This window comes from Lygodium microphyllum, chromosome 27 (assembly GCF_053477565.2).
Source record: "Lygodium microphyllum isolate KBCC chromosome 27, Lygodium_microphyllum_v1.1.10, whole genome shotgun sequence".
In the NCBI taxonomy this organism is placed as follows: domain Eukaryota; kingdom Viridiplantae; phylum Streptophyta; class Polypodiopsida; order Schizaeales; family Lygodiaceae; genus Lygodium; species Lygodium microphyllum.
The window spans coordinates 77010094-77033439 of record NC_141161.1 but is presented as its reverse complement, the minus strand read 5'-3'; the positions used below and the strand labels follow the sequence as shown (position 1 = coordinate 77033439).

General features: G+C 41.4%; 1 protein-coding gene across 2 annotated transcripts; it reads right to left on the bottom strand.

Annotated features, from left to right (window-relative positions):
* Positions 1–855: 855 nt before the first annotated feature.
* On the bottom strand, positions 856–5238 carry LOC148012485 (Sec14p-like phosphatidylinositol transfer family protein). 2 transcript variants are annotated; one of them, XM_087669085.1, is made up of 6 exons: positions 4925–5238; positions 2461–2722; positions 2277–2313; positions 2037–2142; positions 1835–1945; positions 860–1740 (listed from the first exon to the last, which is right to left on the bottom strand). In XM_087669085.1, exons 1-6 carry the CDS (start codon positions 5003–5005, stop codon positions 1612–1614), a joined length of 726 nt encoding a protein of 241 aa, XP_087525211.1. In that variant the 5' UTR covers positions 5006–5238; the 3' UTR covers positions 860–1611. The 2 variants fall into 2 exon arrangements, with proteins under 2 accessions (XP_087525210.1, XP_087525211.1); XM_087669084.1 differs by lacking the exon at positions 4925–5238 and having other exon boundaries at positions 856–1740; positions 2461–4524.
* Positions 5239–23346: the final 18108 nt, after the last annotated feature.

Genomic DNA, 23346 nt, shown 5'->3' with positions numbered 1-23346 from the left:
AATCCTTTCTAGCCTCATTGCCAAGTATGCCAAGGTCTATGCCTTAGACTCCGCATTAGTCACGCACCATTAGTTAGCCTCTATTGCTGCTAATCTCGCAAGCTTCATGCACCTACTCTTTGATCTTTTTGCCATATCTCGCTCTAACCAATTTTGGAAATAGGAATCTAGTGTGCAATCAAAATTCCCAAATTCTAATTGTGAGTGGCTATTACATAGCCACATCCCAATTTAAGTCCTTGAATTTTCGCTCAATGGAACCTTCTCTTCAATGCATTCAATATCTTAAACATATTTGGGTATCATAATATTTTAAGAATACAACAAGATTTTCAAGCACAACCCTCACAAATTTGTGACTAGAACTCAAAAATGAGGATATCCATCATTGTATTAAATGCCTTACTTTCCAACGATTTCTATTTGTAAGCATCCTATTGGCTAAGTTGGGATACCAACATTTGATGTGCACTACCAAGAAATAGTAATTGTTGCACAATCTTCTATCCTACAATAGACATTACACATGAAAGATTTGAGCACTTAGTGCATAACACCACCTCATTTTTTAGGTTCTAGTTCTTGCTTGCACAACTTTCCCTAAAACAAACATCACATTAAGGATTTGTGAATGATTGCATTAACTACCACACTTTTGTATTTCTATTTCATTGCGCTTGGAGGACTTCTTGCGATGCCATGCTAATTTTTATTTGCATGCATGTGATTACCGTACCCAAAACTTGAGAGGGTAACAGCATACAGTTACTATTAAGCCGCTGTTAAATGCTCAAAACAAATGATCCAAAGGGAGCCCCTCAATCGAATGAAAGAATACTAAGACAACCATTTTTCAATCATATTTTCTTCAAATGGTTGGGCTAAGGTGAGACACCTAAAATTTGACATGGGAGAGCCCAATTGGTTAGGAGGGGTGTGTTACAAGAGGTCTTTGGTTCGAAACCCAGAATAGGGCAACTCCAGAGCTTCTTATCCTTCAAGACGATTTACCTTAGGGTGAATAATGTGGGCTTCCAACCATTAATATCAAATCTATTGCATTAATTTCTCCTTTTTTTCTTTAAAGGTAAGACACCCCACAACCTCAGAGTGGAGAGTTTACGGTTGGCAAACTCACCACACTGCCTTCTAACTTCTTAATTGATTCACAATAATTTTTGTTGGGACACTCCCATCATATGATGTTTTAAATTCTGGTACCTTGTGGTGGTCCGATAGGTTTTCCTGGATCCTCATCCCATCTCTATGACAACCAAACAGTCGACATGGTCTTTGATTAACGACAAGGCAGTCAAACCCTTCCCTATTTTTCTGTTTCACTGCACTGCAAATAGCGAGAACCGCCTTCTTGTGATAAGCTGGCAATCAGAACCTGCTTGTTGTTCTCTTACAGCTAATAAAAATCAATCAGACCAAAGATCTAAACAAAAAAAGAAGTATGCATTGCACTTTGAAGCAGCAATCCATAATTTCAAGAGCAAGGAAAGGTGTCTAGATTATGAGAGACATAAGATTCATCTAATACCTCCAATATGTAATTAAAAATAGGTCCAATTACTTATCAATCAAATAACATTCCAATTCCCATTCCTACAACTCTCTGCCAACCTCTTGTATTGGCACTAGAGGCAATTTGCCTCCATAGATATCAGGTAGTTGCGATATGTCTATATCTTTCAGAAGTACATCTTGAAGATGTTTATCCTCCACAAAGATTATCTGCACCCAATCAACATTTGATCACCCAACATTAGCATCATTGTACATTGCTCTCTACCTTGCCCCTCCATAAGAACATCATAAGCCAACTAACCTTCTCTTTGACAACAGGGTCAATGAATGGATAGACAAGCTTCCATACTCCCCAAAATAGGTAAGGAACGTGTACAAGGAAAAACTTGCCTAATCGTTCTGGATAGTGATCCTGCATAAGACAGCAGAAAAAAGGGCCTTCAACACGGATGAGGAGTAAAAAGAAGGGGCTGACAAGAAACACTTTGGCAAACTACAATCACCTGTAGAATGTCCAAAATAGCAAGATAACCTTTCATGTCCATATTCTTGTAGCCCCAACCTTTCAAATCTGCTATGATGACAAATTTATCTTGGTCGCCTGAGATGCTGTTGCAAAAATGCTTTCCATTAAAACCCTCCAAGAGCTCATGAGAAACAGCCTTTCTCACTCCATTTCAATTGGACGCCCACTTTCTTTCTCCCTTAGAAAAATCAAATATATCAACAGCAACATAAATGACCTTGACACCGCTCTGTCAAATCCATAAACAACAAAGCCTGCACCAAATGAAGGGTGAAATTACTCAGAAACAAGTAGAAGAAGACCCACGGGACTTCACATACTGCCTACTAATGATCTAGGTATGTTACATCTTCATGTAGTTTTGCTTTCAGTCTCAGTAATGAAAGATCAGACCGCCGTACGTTTGAACTCCTCGAGGTCTCTGTCGGAGCCTTCGTGTCGTTCTGCAAGAATGACTCCAATTGGCCGATTCATCTTGTCAACACCCTGCAAGAAAATCTTCTTCTTTCTAAGCTCATTGGGAATGTCAGACTCAAGAATTCGCCCAAGAGGCAAAAATTCCTGCCTCCACTTGAGATGTTGCAGCAGAAACTTGCATGCTTTATCTACGTTCTGAGATCGAGCGCGTAGAAACCTTAGCAAAGTCGCATTGTCCAAATTGCCCTGGATTGAATTAGGCACATCAACATTGTCATATGCAAGCCCAAACTTGAACCAGATGAAAAAAGGAAGAACCAAACATAGAGTTAAACATCCATGGATTTGGCCAACTGACTCAGATATCAAATTCATTTCAGCTCTTTAAAACAAGAACAAATAGTTCCCCCCCACTTTCTATTTTGCACAATGCTTCTACCATGCCCTTTCTTGTTAGGATTAAGGGCATGAACGTGATTCTCATGAGAATCATCCGATTGTTGCCATGTCACAGGAACTCGTTAGATCTGGCTGATAGCTTGGTTATCTTCTATTTTGCTGCCAGTTTAGTACTCTAAAAATGACTTGCACGTGTTGCATATCAGTTATGTAGAAAGCCCTTTCCTTTCAAGGTCAGATATTTGCAGGCAAGAGAAGAGTGCTACACCCTGCAGAGATGAAGTGTGACTGCACAACAGGCATCTTGCCCAGCAATGCTTGTTCTTCCTCGTGAAAACAGGGAACTGATTTAGCCCAATGTATAGGCCTAGACACTCCGTCCTCAATTTTGTTGCTTTCGTTAGTTGCTTGCAACAGGGGCTCTCCTCCTTAGGAGTAACACTCAGGCCTTCCAAAGGTTGATTCACATCAAACCTTGGTCTGCTGAGACATTTATCACACATAAGGGGTGATGGTCACAGACACGATCTCTACTGGCACACGAGCATGGGTGGCAATACTCGATCAAGTCATCGGTACAACTACTCTTGTCCCCATCATCATAGTCCTACAAGCAGGCAAGCTAATACAAAACATTTTATTAAAACTTCCAGGTCGATGGACACCCTGAGCCATGCCAGGACACTAGGTTTTCTATGGGTCACTTAAACAACCATGGGGAAAACCACATGTGCTTCATTAACACAGAGAATTTTAGCATTCTCGGATGACCATTATCAGACATGTAAAAAGCATAAGAATGTATTAAAGATCTTCCAACATCAACTGTTCTCAATGTCCAGATAGGTCCATGCAAGCCTGAGGAATTCCCTATTTTGATTATGAAAGGGCAATTTTCTATAGATCAAAAAGTGCTCTCGTGAGGAGGATGATATTACTGCTGCTGCTCTTGTGAACTGCCTTCTGCTCTAGCAAGAATGTGCATTGGATGCAAACTTGCTAGAGGTTAACTGGTTATTAAGAATAGCCAGCAGTCACGAATCACAAGAAGTTTAGAGCCTCTTCACATGCAAATGGTGCTGCAATCAATGCTGATTATCTCCACCATTCTCACAGATTGATAATCACAGTTTAGCAAACTTTTCCTCAAAGGGCAAAGTTGCGAACGAGAAACACAGTTTCAAAAAAGGTCGTAAATGAGAAATTATGCCCATGTGCAAAGCCCTTCTTCATCATTCTATACCACCATTCGAGAAACATGGGTTGGTTCACTTCAGCCTACAGCCTGCTCAAGTTTCACAAAAGCCTTCTCAAACTCGGTGCTTTTGTTATAAATTCCCAAAGCTACGAAGAAAGCATCGATTCAGAAATATATATGTATGGTTCAAGAAAACCTATTTCCATAACCCTAGCATATAGCATTCCCATGGAGTAGTGTCAACATGATAAGGGGGTCCTGCGAGAGAGCCAGATTGCTGCAGATGTGCCAGCACCTGCGATTCAAGTGGTAGACCCCTTGTGGAAATGTTGTTGAAATTCTGCAACAGGCTAAGTATGTGGAGTTCTGCTACCGGCCAGGTATATCACAAGCAGTTTTACGCAAATTCCCACATTGCGAATTGTGCAACGTCATGAGGTTCTGAGAGAGAGACCACGTACCTAGTTGGGGGCAGGAGACTGCCAGACCGGGGTGGGGGGCCGCCAGCCTGCCCCCAACAGCACCTAGCTAGGCATCCCGTGCCTCAGGAGCAGCAGAAACTCATGATGTTCAGCGCTTAGGGAAAGACAAAGGAAAACAGCCGCTTTTCCTGCATGGGAAAATGTGAAAAACTTCTTGTGTGTAGCAGCTCTGTTGCAGATGTCGTGAAAAATGGGGCCCTCAGATGTGAGAAAATATGGCCATACTCCTCGAAATGAACTGATAAATTGAAACTTGAATCGGGGTAACTTTAGATGTGGGAAAATGTGGTAGATCGAAACTTGAAATGAGATACAGCACGTAATATGAGAGAGAGAGAGAGAGAGAGAGAGAGAGAAAGAGATTATTACCAGCCATCGTGGATCAGCACTTGCTTGCACTCGAGAGCGGAGTAGCTCCACACGCTCTAGCTCCTGCTCCTGCGGATTCATGGTAACTTCTGTCGCTCTGCAGGTCTGTAGACACAAAGAGCTGTCTATATAGAGCAGCCTGTCGAGTCACAAATTTGCTGAGAGAGAGGGAGAGAGAGCGCGCGCTTGCCCAGTCACAAATTGTAGACAGTCACACAGAGAGAGGGTTGGGGGATTTCAGTCAGACGGAGAGAGAGACGAGAGAGAGAGAGAGAGAGAGAGAGAGAGATCAAAACTGGAGACTCCAAAGCCGTCATTAATGAATGCCACCCTCACGTCCCGTTCAAAGCAGTCACATCCAATTATTTTTGGCCCCTGAGCTGTTCACGCATGGCTTTCCAATAGAGTAGAGTTTCGTATCAAGTTTATGAAAACGCCCGGCCCCCAACTCTTGCAAGTTGCCGCCTCCTCCTCTAGGCTCTCGCCCCTTTCCAAAGAAAATCTTAAAATACATTATTTTTCCCTAAATTTGGGATGGTGGAGATGGGCCTTGAAGTTCAGCCTTCTCCCAAAAATGGTGGGGGGTCTTTTAGTGGGAAGGCTTTTTAAAAAACCTTTAAAAACCCCCCCAAAAAACCCCTCGTGAGAACAATAACTAGGTATTGCCTTTAATTTCGCAACTTTAGCTGTCTAAAGGGTCAAGCCTCATGTTGGGATGTTACTCGTGAACAGTGAGTCGTCCATGCCATCACTCTCTTAGGGCCCAATCACACTCATGGGGGGAGGCTACCCCCCCACGAGCCTCACGGTCACACTCTTAGGGCTGGGGGGGAGTTGGATTATGTTAACCCCCACCTTCCTTATTAGTATCCCCTCAAAAGGGGGTTCTAACTCAATGCTAGGAGGGTTAAGGCTCTCACCGTGCTCCAATTGGTTGCTCCTCTGCAAGGGTTGTCAACTTCTTGTCAATTGTAGCTATAGAACCAATGAAATTTTAATTTTTTCTTCTTTTTTTTTAAATGTCATTGACATCTTGAGCCACTCCCTCCATGGCATGACAATTCTTTTTCGGGGGTGAAGGTAGATTCACCATACACTACTGTTAGCACAACCCAAGGGACTAGACGTGCACTCACAATACTCAACCCCCACTTGGTCTAGGGTAGAGGTGTCGATCCCCAAATTAGTGATAGTTTAAAGTAGATGTCAGTTCTTCAAAAAGCGATAATGGAGCTTTCTGATTGGTCAAAGAGTGGTTAATGGCCGTCACTGAATTGGGTTGTTAATGCTTTTTCTTCAAGGCTCTCTATTGTCACATTTTTGTGGGTTGTTTTTGCAATACTGGAATTCATGTCGATAGCCATTGCGCATGTGTGAGGTGAATCAGAGAGTCCATAAGTTTTTTGGCAATCTACCTATGTGCAATGACACCAACCATGTGTTCACAACAATCATCTGAGCTCAATCTGCAACAATCAAAAGGGGGGCTAGTACCTATCACTAAACTGGCCCCTTTATCCTAACTAGGCTACGACCCCACTGGCTCATTCCATCAATCTTTCGTTGGTTGGCCCAGCCATATAGTTTGCAATAATGAGGAATCTCCCTACCTTCGCCTATGCCCTTTCCATTAGAAATCAACAAGGGTGGCCTTCCATATTTCCATTAATACATGTGATATGCCAAACTTTACTTTTTGTCTCCTAGCACTATAGTGCTTGTCAAACTATCTCAACTCCTTAAATCCCACAAGGTTGAAACAAGCAAAAAAGACTTTCAAGGACTTTTTTCATAACTACATAGACAAGTTTATTTCCCATGGTTAAGTAATTGAGTCCTGGAGGAATGGTTGCTTATAAAAGTCCAAAGCTAATAAGTTGTAAATTGCTAAAAATAGTAACTTAAAACAACCATGCGCTATCTGCATGAGGCATTGAGTTTTTAAAGCTACAGTCTTTGTGAGAGATGGTATAATATTATATGCTGGGATATACAATTTTACTAGGGAGTAGAAATCACAAATCGCTCGACCAAAAAATCACTCAAATGCAAGTTAAGTCTTAGGTTAGTGGTATCAACAAATGTAGAGAGGGAAACTCAATTCTAGAAGGAAGGGATAATCCTTCTTTTTTTGTAATGTGACTATCATATTAAGGGATAAAATCTATAATGAGTTTATTTACATCCACAGGCCAAAGACCTCAAACCGTAAACCTTAAAACATGTAACATCTAGCCAACAACTTATGAGCCACTTTGAATACATGTATTTGCTTTCTCAAAAATCTAAATTTCTTTGATGCAAAACATATGGCTTTCATTTGTGCCCTGCTTTGTAAAGTTTGTTCCTATCACAATCAAGTGAGGTGTATTTAGTGTAATCATGACAAAGGCATGTGGAGTTGGATGGATATTTGAATGGTTCCTATTTGTTGTTGTGGGATATGAAAAGTATAAAGGAGACCTATGCTTTTAATAAGACCAAAAGTTGCTCAATTGAACGTGTGATGCATCACAAGCATGAGAAATTGGCTGACTAGTGTTAAGCTTAATGAAAACCATCTCTCTAATTTTTGGGTCAGATAAGCTGCCTTCTAGGTGAAGGATTTTGAAGAATGATTTTTTTATTTAGGCTCATGGCCACATCAAAAGTATTAGCTTCCTTGAACCAAATAGAGAGAGTGGATATTCAAAAGGCAATGAGAGCTTGGAAGGCTATGCTATCAAATAGACTAAATCTACTTATTGTGATGAGTGATTTGAGGAGATTGTCTACCATCTTTTTGGGAATGCCTTGAGGTGAAAATACTCTACAATTCAATCTCCGCCAATGATCAAGAGTGTAGGCTTTAAGGACTATCTTAGCTAGAGAGTAGTCCCTCTTGGAGACAATGGCTCTTTGGATGAAGATGCTACGAAGATTTGGATCTCACAAGAGTCATACAGTTCAAGACTATCTTAAGTAGAGAGTAGCCCTGCTTGTTTTACACATGTGGATAATTTCCAATCTAGAGTCAATTTGTTTTAGAAGTCCATGGAGTGATTTGATGATGGGTAGCTTGTACTACTAGTAGCGGTAGCAACTAGGCTATAAATATAAATTAGGTCACTTGATCACATATTCTTTGGAGCTTGAAAGGGCCTTTGAATGTGCCACACATCCTCTTGACTTTAAGAAGTGTTTTATAAAGATAGAAAACACCAATAAACCTACCAAATTTCTAGACATGGTATTCATAACCACTGCTTTTGAAAGATTGGGCTCCTTTTAAAAGATTGGATAAGGCCCTTGGGTATTCAAGGTTTCAACCTTTTGCTTAGACTTAAGGCCCTCCCCAAAACGATAATAAAACGACCTTCACATGAAAGTTAATCCTTTGCAATATCTTATCACCATCTTGGCACAACTAGAGCAAACCCTTTCACTTGAAGACAACTTGATTCATCTACAAACAAATTCTTGGAGCATTAAAAAAGTGGTTAAGTTAACTATTAAGTGAGTATCATGAAGGGTAATTAGCTTGGTAGCAAACCAAGCATCCTCTAGTAGTGAAGACATGTGAGGGTTTTGAGTACTTAATTTCTTTTTTCAATATTCTTGAAAATTTTTAGGGAAGACTAGATCGTTCTACTTTGCAAGTGATGTGTTCTAAACAACCATTTCTTTCAAGAATCTTTGACCTGTCCTTGGCATGCCTTTTGTAGGGTAAACTATTCTTGCAAAGGTAGGTTAGGAGAAACTTCCTTAAAATGATCATACTATTATGTAAGAAAAGGGGGATACCTTGACCTTTCCTTTTCCTTAACTTTCTCCCAATGAAATTCTTATCAAGTACAATTCAAAATCATAGTAGCATGACTTTTTCTTCCCTTTAACTTTATATGTCCTAAAGGACTTTTCACCTATGAACATTGGGCTGAAAACGAGAAGATGGGGAAATGTAGTACTATTTGAATGTAAATTTTGGAGAAGAGGGAAATTGTGGTCACCCTTGTGGGATCACCATCATTAAGCTAGTAATAATCAAGTATCATATTGCTAGTAGATGAACTCAATCATATGCCATGCCACTATATCCTTGATGTGATAGCAAAATCCCTCTTGATTTAGTAGGGTTTAAGCACAATATTTCTTAGTGTGGTTGAGAACTTGAGATAAGGATGTTTAGTGTATTTTATGGTGTCAAAAGTGAGCCATAACATACACTTCTCACATGTTGGAAGATAAGTGGGTTACTTATCTTTTCAAATATCCTTCTTCGTCTAGTTGGGTTTTAGTACAACATTTCAAGAAGTTAATTGAGAACTTGGACATAGATATTGATAATATTTTATGGTATAAGGGAGGCTCAAAGCGTAAGCCTTGATATACACTTCTCACATGTAGGAAGAAAAGAAGAAAACTTAGCTTTTCAAACTGTGAGGACAACCTAGATGTGTTAACTTTTTCTTGTGAGAAGGTGTCGTCACATATTCCATGAACAGGATAGATACATGTGATGACTTGTGGACTACTTTACTTCACTTGTCCTTTGAAAAACGTTCCATCAACTTTGCTTGCTCTTATGAATGGTAGGTAGATATAACATGTTTCACATTTATATAGCAATCAAAGTATTTCAATACCCTACAGGCTTGCTTGTCTAGAATTGTTTGAACTTTGAAGGGGTACACTATGTTACATCATGCTTTCCTACACATTAGAGAAATAAAAATGGTTGCTTGACATTATTCTTACTTTTTTGCATCAATTTTTTGTATATTGAGTCATGCTTATCTTATTATGTTCAATTCATTTTGGATTGAACTTCACTAGTGTGTGCAATCCTTTCTAAGCATACACTTGTGTTACATTATGTTTTCATAACACAAATTTAAGGCAAAGAAACATGATTATTCACTTCATTCCTTTTTTCAAAAATTTATCCTTAAATTGAGATATGCTTATCTTCGTGTTTTCAATATTCCCCATTGAAATTCAGTAGCATGAAATTTCGTGTTGTTTACGTCACGCTTTTTTTTTTCACTCATATTTCAAATCACTACAAATTACATGGTGCCTTTAAGCACTTTGTGTGTCACAGCTCACCATCACAAAACTTGTTACAAGAGTTCAAATCATCTTTCAAATCACTACAAATTACATGGTGCCTTTAAGCACTTTGTGTGTCATAACTCACCATCACAAAACTTGTTACAACAGTTCACTTCATACAAACACATTAGTTACCACACTTTTTTTCCTCCTTATCTTGATGCACCTTTCTCTTTCACACATTTCAATTCCAAATATATCATGACTAACTTTCATGTGCTCTCTCTCTTTCAATTGTTATAAAATCAATCCTTGTGTCATTTTTATGATGTCTCTTCTTAAATCTCTAAACAAGGTGGGTAGATCATTAGCCTATGCAATATAATATATGTTTATTTGTGCTACAAAGTTCTTAGCTCCTCATTATTAGGTCCTCCTTAAGTGATGACTTTTGTTCAACTTTTGGTCTCAATGAGTTTATTTAAAATGAATTCTAACATTTCTCATGTGCAAGAAATGCTACGTTGCTTCGCGACATCTTTGTGTGAGGCTCATGTGAGAAGTTGCCACGAAGGGGCTTCATTGTTGATAATGATTGCTTCCTCGCTTCATGAGGCTATATTTCTTTCTTAGTTGCACCTCTCTCTCTCTCTCTCTCTCTCTCTCTCTCTCTCTCTCTCTCTCTATCTCTATCTCTATCTCTATCTCTATCTCTATCTCTATCTATCTCTCTCTCCCTCTCTCTCTATCTCTCTCTCTCTCTCTACCTCCCTCCCTCCCTCCCTCCCTCACACACACACACACACACACACACACACTCTCTCTCTCTCTCTCTCTCTCTCTCTCTCTCTCTCTCTCTCTCTCTCTCTCTCTCTCTCTCTCTCTCTCTCTCTCTTGAAGGGGATGCAATGGCAGTGGAGAAGGAGAAGAGGAAGATGCGGGAGAGAAGAGCACACACAATGTAGGTGCTGTCCAACTGAACTGACAGCCTTATTGCACTATCATATTATATATGAATAAAGAATGGGCGGTCACAGTATACCCGGGTAGGCCCAGAGGCCTTTTACCCCAACAACCTCCCACTAAAAGGCCAATGTGGCTAGGGAGTGAAAACAAAGAAAAGAAAAGAAAAAGACAAGGTAAGGAATCATAACATCTCACCCAATGCCCAATCAGAAAGCGAGCTGTACAAGAAGTGTCGGGAACCTCTGCAGAAGAAGAGTCAAGCATCCCCGAGTCCATGACATCCAGGAGATAAACGATCCTGCAACTCCATACAACGGAGCAATCCCAGAATGCTTCTCATGAAGCAATCACAACTTATCAGTGCATAGCTGTAAAGCATCAGAGTCACGCATAGCATCAGCGTGGTGCATATAAGATAGTGGAGAGTAGTCAAACTCTCCAGAGTCAATCACTGAAAGAGGACCAACATCCCAACAGGGTCTCAAGACTACATGTGGCCTCAGCAAAGCGGAAGACTGACATATGGCTGGTTGTCTAGCCTACAAAAGTACAAGAAAATGACTCTCATGAGCCTACAAGGAGTCTAGCAATTGACCACCAACATCTTGACCCTGACTGCTATGCATAGCTACGTCATTTGGGCCAATAAGTGCCTCGTTTTTAGCATAAACAGCTTGCTGTAATGGCACTGTAGCTGCTGTAAAATCAGCCATAAAGCATACTAAACGCTCATCAAGAGGGCTAAGAGGTGTCTGCGTCTCATAGAAGACAGCATGACGACTATGTATGACCTGTTGTGGGCATCCAAATCCCATAATCTGTAGGCCTTAAAGTCACCATCTCCATAATCAAGCAGGATACATCTACGTGACATAGGCTCATGTGGCATACGTACAGATGCTTGGCAGCCAAACATCCTCAAATAATCATAGGAGGGTTGCATGCCACTCCATGCCTCATGGGGTGTAATACCATCCAAGGTCAAGCACGGCGTCCTGTTAACAAATAGACTGCTGTCATAAGGGCCTCAGCCCAAAAGCCATAAGACAACCTAGCCGTGGTAAGCATAGAAGCAACCTTTGCCTGTAAGGTCAGACACATGCCATGAGGAATCCCATAATATCATGGGCACAAGAAATCAATGCCATACTACTGACAAGAGGTTCGAAAGCTGGGAGAGAGAGCATGACTCTCATAATCCATCTGCAAGCACCTAGGCCTGCTACCAGTAGAATCCAAAAATCTGTCAATCATAACTGCAGCATCCTCAATCTGCACCAAGGGAAAATCCCAAACATGATGGGTAGCATGATCAACAAAGGTCACAAAGTATGATGCTCCACCAAGTGACTGGAAAGGCATAGGTCCATATACTGCACAATCGACAAGATCTAGAGGAGCATGCCTCATATGATCGCCATAAGCCAAGGGGGCTCTACAAGGACCAAGAGTACAATCAGGATAAGCATCAAGATCTGTAAGTGACATAGGAGGCAGCAATGAGTCTAAACGAGACAAGATCTCCATCTCTTTGTGGTGCATATAGCCTAGGCGATAATGCCATAACAATGCATGTGGTATCCGGATAATTGCAACCATAGTATCTCCCACATGAGAGACATGCACTAGGTAATGAGAACCAACTCGAGAATATCTGGCCAAAACCAAGCAACCATGACAGATCTTCCATGACCTATCCTGAAGAGAAATAGAGTAACTTGCATTATGCAACTGACTGACAGAAATCACGCTCTTACTGAGCATGGGAACATGTAGAACATCCCTGAGCATAAGAGAAGTCCCATTAGGCAAAGCTAGGTGTATGTTCCCTGTACCAATAATAGCATAAGTCTGATCAAGGCCCAGATCAATACATCCATCAACCTCCCTATAAGAAGAGAACCATGCTCTATGAGGGGTAACATGACAAGATGCCATAGAGTCGAAAAGCCAATCAAAGTCATGGGCCTGATCATTGAGCAAGTAAGCTGTAGGGAAACTAGATGACAGGAGGACATGCTCAACTGCATTATCATGGGTAACCGCATGTACCTCACCACTAGAAAGAGTGGTAATACCTACTGCATTGCTGACTCTTTGCTCATGTCGGGTCTGTCTTTGTCTCTGCTGCTCTCTAACCCATCTAAAGCATTTTCTTTGAACAGGCCCAAGCTTCCCACAATGGAAGCAAACAACATTTGAAGTAAAAGAACCTGTAGAAGATGACAAGGAATCCAAGTCATCATGAATAGGGCTATCCATAGCATCCACGGAGCTCAAGCAGTCGAGGGCTGTCCCAACATAGGGAACCTGATCATAAAGATAATCATCTGCTAGTACATTAGTGGTAGAAGCATGCTGGAAATGCTCATGAAACCTCAATGGATGGGAGGACATAAAGGCATCAATCAAGGATGCAAAAGCTTCCACATGAAGAAGAGTCGTAGCCAACTGCATGACATAACCAACCATAGTACAGTAAAGCATAAGATATCTGTCATAAGAGCATATGATATTCAGCCATGAAATCAGCCCATAACCATATGCATACGCATAGCTCTACAGTACATCATGCCACTAAGGAACATCCAAGTCAAGTAAAGACCGACAAGTGGCAAAGCATCCTGCAAGAGTCAAGCTCCAGGTGAAGCCCAAACATCTATACAACAACATCCAAATAAGTGGCTCTATAAGGTATACAACAGTAGACCATGTGCATAGACGGGTAAGCATACATAGCATATGCTCTCTAACATGGACGAGCAACAGGAGCCCAACTAGCATAGAAGCTAGACAACAGAGGAGTAAGAAAGCCATAACTGTAAATCCCAAGCACTATCCAAGTCCACTGATCAGTAAGTATCCCACATATCAAATGCAAAGGAGAAATCACAGCTCAATAGGCAACTGCCAAAACAAGGGAGTAGTTCACTGCTCAATACCTGTAAGTGCATCCAAGTAATAGCCAAGATCCATAATCGGAGAATCAAATCCCATATAGCATCCAAAGTCGTGACAGAAAAAGCCAAGTCGTAACGGAAAAAGCCAATTCAATGTCCAACTACTCAAGGGAATACTCAAATGAATGTCGAGATGAGCTCAAACAACTGCCATCCACAGCCAAAGCATAAAGCATTCAACCAGACATCATAACCCGTACTGGGTAGCCTAGGCATAAACCATATCATAGATGAAATACCAAGTGCAAAGAAGTGACATCCACACCCAAATCGAGCTCTAATCTCAGCTCAAAAGTATCCTGGAGCATAAACAAGACATGTGGCATAGTCCAAATACATCATGACATCATACCGAGTAGCCGGGAGCACCCCGTGACCAATAGGCATAACCCAACTATAGCATAAATAGCTTCATCCCTGAAGTTTCTAGCAGCATGTAACCTCTGTAAATTGAGCAAATCAGTGCTCAATCCAAGCTCAAATCCATAGGCAAACCATAGGCATACATTCCCGTATGTATAGGCACCAACAGGGCATAATCGGGCATCAAATGCCAAGACCAGTAAGCATAAAATTAAAGTAACAGGTGGTTGCCCTGTTTTGGACAGATCTGGGATTGTTCAGAACAGTCAATGGCTAAGCTAAATCAGCTCCAAATGTGTCTCACATAAGAGGCATAACATCCACAAGTGATCCGGTATCAATAGACATCAGTAGAAGCATCACATAAGCCATAGGCATACAAATACATGCTGTCTCAGAACTGAAATCTATTGTAGAATATTTCGTCATTAGAATTTGGCAAATCCGATATCACCATCGCGTCCGGAGCGTGCCAAAACCCTAACTTAGATTCTTACCTTGCCTGAATCGGGTTCCGAATGCCCGAGATATGACAAAAAGAGTAATTTTTTTGCCAGATTTTGAAACAGGCGCAAAAAAAATGTCAGCTGGCTAGGGGGGTCTGCTGTCCCATGTGTCAAAAATGGGGCCCAAATGGGGCACAAATGGGGGCCAAAGAAGGCCTACACCAAGCCTCAGCAAGCCTTGATAGGCTGGAAGCAAGATCCAGGTGAAGGAAGCTCTAAGAGGTGTGAACTATGGCTGCCCACAACCTGTGAAAATCCTATTGAGCTGAAAACTGAGTGAGAATGAAGATCTCATACCTTGTGTGGAAGGCCAGGATGGGCTCTTGAAGACCCGCTCTAATACCAGTTGAAGGGGATGCAATGGCAGTGGAGAAGGAGAAGAGGAAGATGCGGGAGAGAAGAGCACACACAATGTAGGTGTTGTCCAATTGAACTGACAGCCTTATTGCACTATCATATTATATATGAATAAGAATGGGCGGTCACAGTATACATGGGTAGGCCCAGAGGCCTTTTACCCCAACATTTCTGTGTGTGTGTGTGTGTGTGTTATGAGGCTATATGTCTCTCTCTAAGTGTTCTCTCTTAGTTGAGGTAACAGACAAATGTAGACACATGAGGCTTAAAAAAAGAAGAAGATAAATGTATATGTGCCTTTATGGCATGCAATCATAACCTATGTGAGTATTTAATCTCTATCACAAAGTCTTTTGGACTTTGCCAACCCACCTTTATTTTATTCAAGTTTATATCCCCCCACCATGAAGCAACATTGCAAAAGGGATAGACTTGCCATTTGCTTGCATCATTTGTTATTCCAATTTTTTATTTGTCCTCTCTCTCTCTCTCTCTCTCCCCCCTTTATTCTCTCTCTTTAACACACATCTTTCTCACACTTATTATATCCATGAGAATCAAATAATGTACCTCATTAAACACAAAAATATAGCAAAAGAAGAACATTAAGAGGTATAGCCAATTTCTAGATAGCAATGATAATATATAGATCAAAATGTATCTAACTAAAGAAAAAGTGCTCTAATATCCATTAAAATGCTTTCTCTTTCTCCCAAAATGATTCAAAATATTTTCATATCCATGCCTAACATGGGCAGTATACATTGAATGCATATCACAAAATAAAAATACTTGGCTTGTTGTTCCTAGACCATTCTGTTGGAGCTATGAATCCTTGATGCATAATGACAAAGCAACCCCAATCTTTACTTTCGTACTTATTCGACCCCATGGGTATCTTATTTGTGTGAGATCATTTGTACTTGTGATTTTGGTCAAGGACAGCCATGCAAACACGAAAACATTGAATATCACCTACATGTGAGATCTCAATAAACATGGAAAACATAATGTCTATTTGGCATCAAACTCCATGTGCTCAATGACTCTAGCCAAAGTCCTTCTTATAATAGCATGGTTAGTAACTGCACGTAGAGTATATTATAAATGCTTTTGATATCAGAAGTTGGATAATAGCCATAACGTGGAGTAGACATCTATAAAAGTCAGTCAAATATGAGAGAGAGAGAGAGAGAGAGAGAGAGAGAGAGAGAGAGAGAGAGAGAGAGAGAGAGAGAGAGAGAGATCCACAATGAAAAAATCATATTTCAAATATATATAAAGTAATCTCAAAAATATGTGAGCCAAGTGATTGAAAGGGGATTTTAAATAAATATTTATCCAAAAAAAGTATTTCATATCACTGTCCTTTCAGAAGTACATCTTTATACACAATGTTTGTGGTCATATTTGTAGTCTTTGCACTCTCTTCTAATAAGACTTTTGTCAAGAATCACGTGGTAAGGGGACTTGCTTGAGCTGTTGTGCCAAACACACACCATACACACAAGAAGAAGCTCACTAAAGAAGACAAAAAGAGAGATGGAGACCAAAATGTTTTCTTGCTAGTTTTTTCTTCTTCTTCTATACCCAATACCATGTACACAAAGTATAGATAAGATACAACATAAAGGAAAGTGGCCTATTAAGTCAAACAATGCATAACTGACTATACTAATTGATTGGCGCTATAACTATGCCAGCTGTAGGTAAGTGCAACAAACTAAATATAATAAGTGATAAGTCAATGGCATGTGAGAATCATAATGACCACTGACGTGCTAAGTGTAGATGTGCGGACCTATCTATCCAGGCGGTCCATCATCAATGTCCGCACTTGTTGAGCTTACCATCTCAACACTCCAAGCTCAATTGTATCTCTGCAACTCCAAGTAAGCTTCAAAACTTTTGAAGCTTCTCTGCACAGCCAATGCCTTTGTGAAAATATTAGCTATCTGATCTTGTGTGCTGATATATACCAAGTCAATCTCTCCTACAAGTCCCTTCTCTTTCACAAAGTGGTAGTGTACCTCAATATGTTTTGTCCTAGCATGGAACACTAAGTTCCTATCTAGCTATATGCTACTCATATTGTCAAAGTGAATGACAATTGGACCATCTCCTTGCACATCCAAATCACTTACTAACTTTTATACCCATACCACCTCACATGCTACCACAGCACCACCTCTATACTCAACCTTCGTACTCAATCAAGTAATAGTAGGTTGCTTTTTGCTGCTCTACGTAACTCCTGCACTACCAAGGGAAAACATGAATGTGCTAGTAGATCTTTTGTTTTTGACATGCTACAAAGCCAATTTGCATCTGTGTATCCAAATACATATATATCCTTACTTGTCTCATAAAAAAGTCCATAGTGTAAAGTGAACTTCACATATCTCAATATGCGTCTAATTGCATCCAAATGAGGTTTTCTAGGCATCTGCATAGACTGATTGACAAGGCCATAGCTTAAGTTTAGCCTTATGATAGTCATGCAAATCAAACTTCTTACTATTCTCATGAACGTAGTAGGGTCTTCTATCTCATCCCCAATATCAATACTCAACTTCACATTTTTCTCTAATGGCATTGAAAGAGGCTTACATGTTGTCATACTACACTTGGATAACATATCCAAGCCATATTGCCTTTGGGATATCCATATACCATAATCACATCTAATCACCTCAATACCAAGAAAGTATCTCAGCTCACCCAAATCCTTAATCTCAAACTTCTTCTTCAAAAAGTCCTGAACTTTAGCAATTCCATTGTTAGTGACACCTATAATAATCAAATCATCCACATAGATGCCTATGATGAACAAGCCTGCATCTCCCTTTCTCACATAAGTGAGTGGTCGGCATTTGAAACATAAAAGCTAATGTTAACAAGATACTCTCCAATCTTGCCAGACCATGCTCTAGGTGCTTGCTTTATGTTGGGGATAAAGGCGCCTCCGCCTAGCCGCCCGTGTATTGCTACACTGACAATCACTGCCACTGCACACTGCAGGTGGCGGGTGCCCGTCACTGTCACTTTATTATTTATCCTTTTAGTGACAGTTTGAATAAAGGAAGGCCCGGTCACACATTGTGACTGTTGGAGTTCCCATTTCTTGTCTCTCTCTTTCTTGCTCTTGCTCTCTCGCCATAGCTCTCAAGTGCAAGCTTCGATCCTTCTCACCTTTCAACTGGTATCAGAGCACGGCTTCCTGACTCTTGAGCTTGGCTCGTGGCATTCTCAGCTTCCCATTGACTCCCCACTCGCATTGGGTCTCCTTCTCGGCAGCCATAGCTCATTCTCTTGAGCTCCTGTCACTCGGCTTCCGGAGCTTCTTCCCCGCCTATTGAGGCACCATCAGGGCATTGACATTGAGATATTGCTTCATTATTTCAGAGATTTATCTCAGTCCACAGGTCTAGGTAAACATGGTTTTTACAGGTTGTGGACAACCATAGCTCACACCTCTTGGAGCTTCCTTCACCTGGATCTTGCTTTCAGCCTATCAAGGCTTGCTGAGGCTTGGTGTAGGCCTTCTTTGGCCCCCATTTGTGCCCCCTTTGTGCCCCATTGTTGACATGTGGGACAGCAGACCCCCCCAGCCAGCTCACGTTTTTTTTTTGCACCTCTTTCAAAATCTGGCCCAAAAATCACTCTTTTTGTCATATCTCGGGCATTCGGAACCCGATTCAAGCAAGGTAAGAGTCCAAGTTGGGGTTTTGACATGCTCTGGACGCGATGGTGATATCGTATTTTCCAAATTCCGATGACAAAATATTTTGCAACAGATTTTAGGTCTGAGACAATATATATTTGTATGCCTATGGCTTATGTGATGCTTCTACTGATGTCTATTGATATCGGATCACTTGTGAATGGTATGTCTCTTATATGTGAGATGCATTTGGAGCTAATTTAGTTCAGACATTGAATGTTTTTAACAATCCTAGATCTGTCCAAAACAGGGCAACCACCTATTACTTTAATTTTATGCTTATAGGTCTTGGCATTTGATGCCCGATTATGCCCGGTTAGTGCCTATACATACGGGAATGTATGCATATGGTTTGCCTAAGGATTTGAGCTTGGATTGAGCATTGATTTTCTCAGTGTACAGAGGTTATATGCTGCTGGAAACTTCAGGGCTGAAGCTATTTATGCTACAGTTGGGTTGTTATGCCTATTGGTCACAGGGTGCTCCTGGCTACTCGGTATGATATCATGATATATTTGGACTATGCCACATGTCTTGTTTATTCTCCGGAATGCTTTTGAGCTGAGATTAGAGCTTGATTTGGGTTTGACTGTCACTTCTTTGCAGTTGGCATTTCATCCATGACATGGTTTATGCCTAAGCTACCCAGTACGGGTTATGATGTCTTGGTGAATGCTTTGTGCTTTGGCTGTGGATGGCAGTTGTTTGAGCTCATCTCGACATTCATTTGAGTACTCCCTTGAGCAGTCGAACATTGACTTGGACTTTTCCGTTACGACTTGGATTTTTCCATTATGACCTTGGATGCTATTGAGGCATTGTCTTGGTTACCTGTCTTTGGTACTCTAACTTGGTTGATTGAGCTGTTGAGCTCGTTTATCCGCCTTTTGTGCCAGTGGGAGCATCTTGTATGCTTGACCGACATTGAGCAGGAGGTTTATGCTATTTTGAGCATTTTGTAGATACTTGAGACTTTGGGATCTCTTACACTTAAATGTTGCATGGTTCATGCACTGATATCTTGGAGTTGCTTTTGACCTGAGCTTGGGCTTTGCACTCTTGTGAGCATACACCTACTGGTGTCAGGTCTTGTCAGTGTTATGTATACTTTGCCCTATTGTCCAGGGGGTATGCCTACTCATTGACGGATTCTTTGGTGACATGTTTGGGTGTTTGCTCAAGGTCTTGATGACTGTTTGGTGTTGATTTATGCCCGATTATGGCTAGTTATGTCTTGGCTGTCATTTATTGACTTGGTGCAGTGATTTAGTCAGAAATTGACTCTGCTGTCATTTATTACAGCAAGCATATAACTCCGAATTGACATGGATTTTTCATGCTGAAATATTCTGAAATGATGTTCTTTCACTAGTACTTGGTGGGCAGTAGCTTTCGTTATACTTTTCTCGCCATTTTCTCTCAATTTCGGTGATTTTTTGGTCATTTTCTGCAGTAAACAGCAATTAGTTTTTGAACTGTCTACAGTCTTCTAGCCTACATTATGGCGAGTTTGTCCACTAATCATGCTATTTTCAACATCACTAAGCTTGATGGTATGAATTACTCTTATTGGAAGAGCGAGATTTGGCAGGTATTGGTGCAGAAATCGCAGATTAAACCATTGAGGCGGGCAGCCGCTTGCAACTATGCCAAATGAGGAATGGTTTGAGCTTGATGAGTTATGCAAGTCCACTATTGTATTATCTCTCATAGAACAGTTTCATTACAATGTATTTGAGGAAGAACAGAGTGCATGGCAATTGTGGGATAAAATCAAGAATCTCTATGACAAGAAAAGTCTAGAGAGTTAGATGTATTGGCTGAAGCAGCTTATGGATCTATGCATGAAGGAGAATGTGACCATGTCTGCTCACTTGAGCCAGTTCCATGCTACACTCAAGAACTTGACTTCGCAGGATATCACTTTTGCAGAGGATATCACTTCTCTTTTCTTGCTTGGTACTCTTAATGAGTCATGGGATGTATTTCGCACTGCATTATGTGCCTCGACTATTGCTACCTTGAAATTATTTGATGTTGAGAGTGCTCTTTTACAGGAAGAGGTTAACCGTAAGAATTTGGATGCCTCTCGTGTGTCGCATGCTATGACAGCTAGAGGCAGGATTGATGGATATGGAAAGCATGGCAGTGGTAGTGGCCGTGGACGGGATTCTCAGAAATCTCGATCCAAGGCTCATGGGAAGTCACGTAGCAAATCCCGTGGCAGGAATGCATATGTTACTTATCACCATTGTGGAAAAAAGGGCCATATTAGGCCACAATGCCATGAACTGCGCAATGAAAGGCGCAAAGATAAGGGGAAAGACAAAGTGCAGGATAAGTCTTCTGATCGCAACATAGTGCCTGCAAAGTCTAGTGTTAAAATTGAAGAGATCAATGTTATGCAGCCTAAGGATGTTGATGATGATGATTATATCCTTGCAGCTTCTTCTAGTGCTTCGTCGCAGATGACAAAGATACACTCTATGTATGCACAGTGTTGGCTCTTGGACTCAGGTGCGCCCTTTCATGTGACACCTTGCCGAGAGTGGTTTCATTCATATCGTACTGTTTCGGGTTCTGTGCGCTTGGGTGATGACAGCTCTCTTGATATAATGGGCATTGGTGATGTTAGGCTGCAGTTTTCTTCTGGCAACAGTTTTGTTATGCAGGATGTACGTCATGTACCTACTTTGACACGCAGTCTCTTGTTAGCGGGACAGCTTGATGACGCAGGTTATCATGTGTCTTTTGGAGACTTTGCATGGAAGATCATTGGTGGCAGACTTGTGATTGCGAGAGGTGCCAAGGCTGGTAGCCTCTATCCCTTGATTGTATCTGCTTCTTCCCTTGATCATGTTTTTCTTGTGGATTCTATCCCACATGTATCTCTTTGGCATGCCCATTTGGGCGATATGACTTTGAAGGGAATGAAAATGCTTTCTGGTTTGCAGTACTTACCGCCCCTTGATTATACATGTTTTGATTCATGTGAGCATTGTCTTTATGGCAGGCAGACTCATCTACGCATAAGAAGTCTAGTAGGCCACGCATGAGTGAGCCCTTGGCATTGGTACATTCGGATGTCTGTGAGCCCATGCCTTGTCAGTCTATGGGTGGTGCAAAGTATTTTGTTATGTTCATAGATGATTTTTCACGAAAAGTTTGGGCTTATCCCATTAAGCTGAAATCCGATGTCTTGGCTGTGTTTCAAAGATGGCTTGCATTGGTTGAGAACCAGTCTGAGTATAGGCTAAAATGCCTAAGAACAGATAACGGGGGTGAGTATGTCTCACGTGCTTTTGAGCAGTTATGTGATGAGAGGGGTATTAAGCGTCAGGTGACTGCCCCCTACCCCCCCCCCCCCCCCCCCCCCCGAATGGTTTGGCTGAGTGGATGAATTGAACCATCCAGGAGTGTGTACGCAGTATGCTTAGCCATGCAGGCCTACCACAGAGCTTTTGGGCTGAGGTAGTTAGTACAGCTGTGCATATCATAAATAGATCACCTTCTAGTGGTTTGGATTTCCAGGTTGCAGAGGAGGTATGGACTGAAAAACCTCCCTCTTATGCACATCTCCGTGTCTTTGGATGTGAGGCATTTTGCCATGTGCCCAAGGACAAGAGAAGTAAGCTAGATCCTAAGAGTATCATATGCATTTTCCTTGGTTATGGGGATGCAGGTGAGATGGGTTACTGTCTCTGGGATCCCCAAGTGCGGAAAGTCATCCGCATTCATGATGTAGTCTTCCATGAAGACAAGATGCATCGTCAACCTGAGAGAGTTGTTGAGATCTACAGAGTCATATTTCAAGAGGAGCCGAGAGCTCCCGCACAGCTAGTTGAACAGCCTACAGCTGCAGTAGATGCTCATGGTCAGGGTGTTGGATAGGCAGCTGGGCAGGCAGCAGAGCCTACTGTGAGATGGTCTACTAGAGACAGGCGTCCACCTGATAGATTTCAGCCCTCGATGCATTATGTCTTGGTTACAGATGTAGGCGAGCCTTTCACCTATGATAAGGCTATGCGCAAGGGTGATAGTCACTCCTAGGAGAGGGCTGTGCAGTCTGAGATAGACTCCTTGCATAAGAATGAAACTTGGGATTTAGTTGTCTTGCCTATGGGCAAGAAGGCTTGGCATGCAAGTGGGTATACAAGCTGAAAAGTACCCTTGGACACCCCAAGCCGGCATACAAGGCTAGATTAGTAGCGAAGGGTTTTAAGCAGGAGCATGGTGTGGACTTTGATGAGATCTTTTCTCTTGTGGTTAAGATGACCACCCTGTACTTAGTCTTGGCTTTGGTTGCTCAGCTTGACTTGGATTTATACCAGATGGATATCAAGACGTCTTTCTTATATGGGGACTTGCATGATGAGATTTATATGGAGCAGCCTAAGGGCTTTGCAGAACCTGGCAGGGAGCACCTAGTGTGCAAATTGAAGAAAAGTCTTTATCACTTGAAACAGGCATCTAGGGAGTAGTATCATAAGTTTGATGCCTTTATGCAGTCAT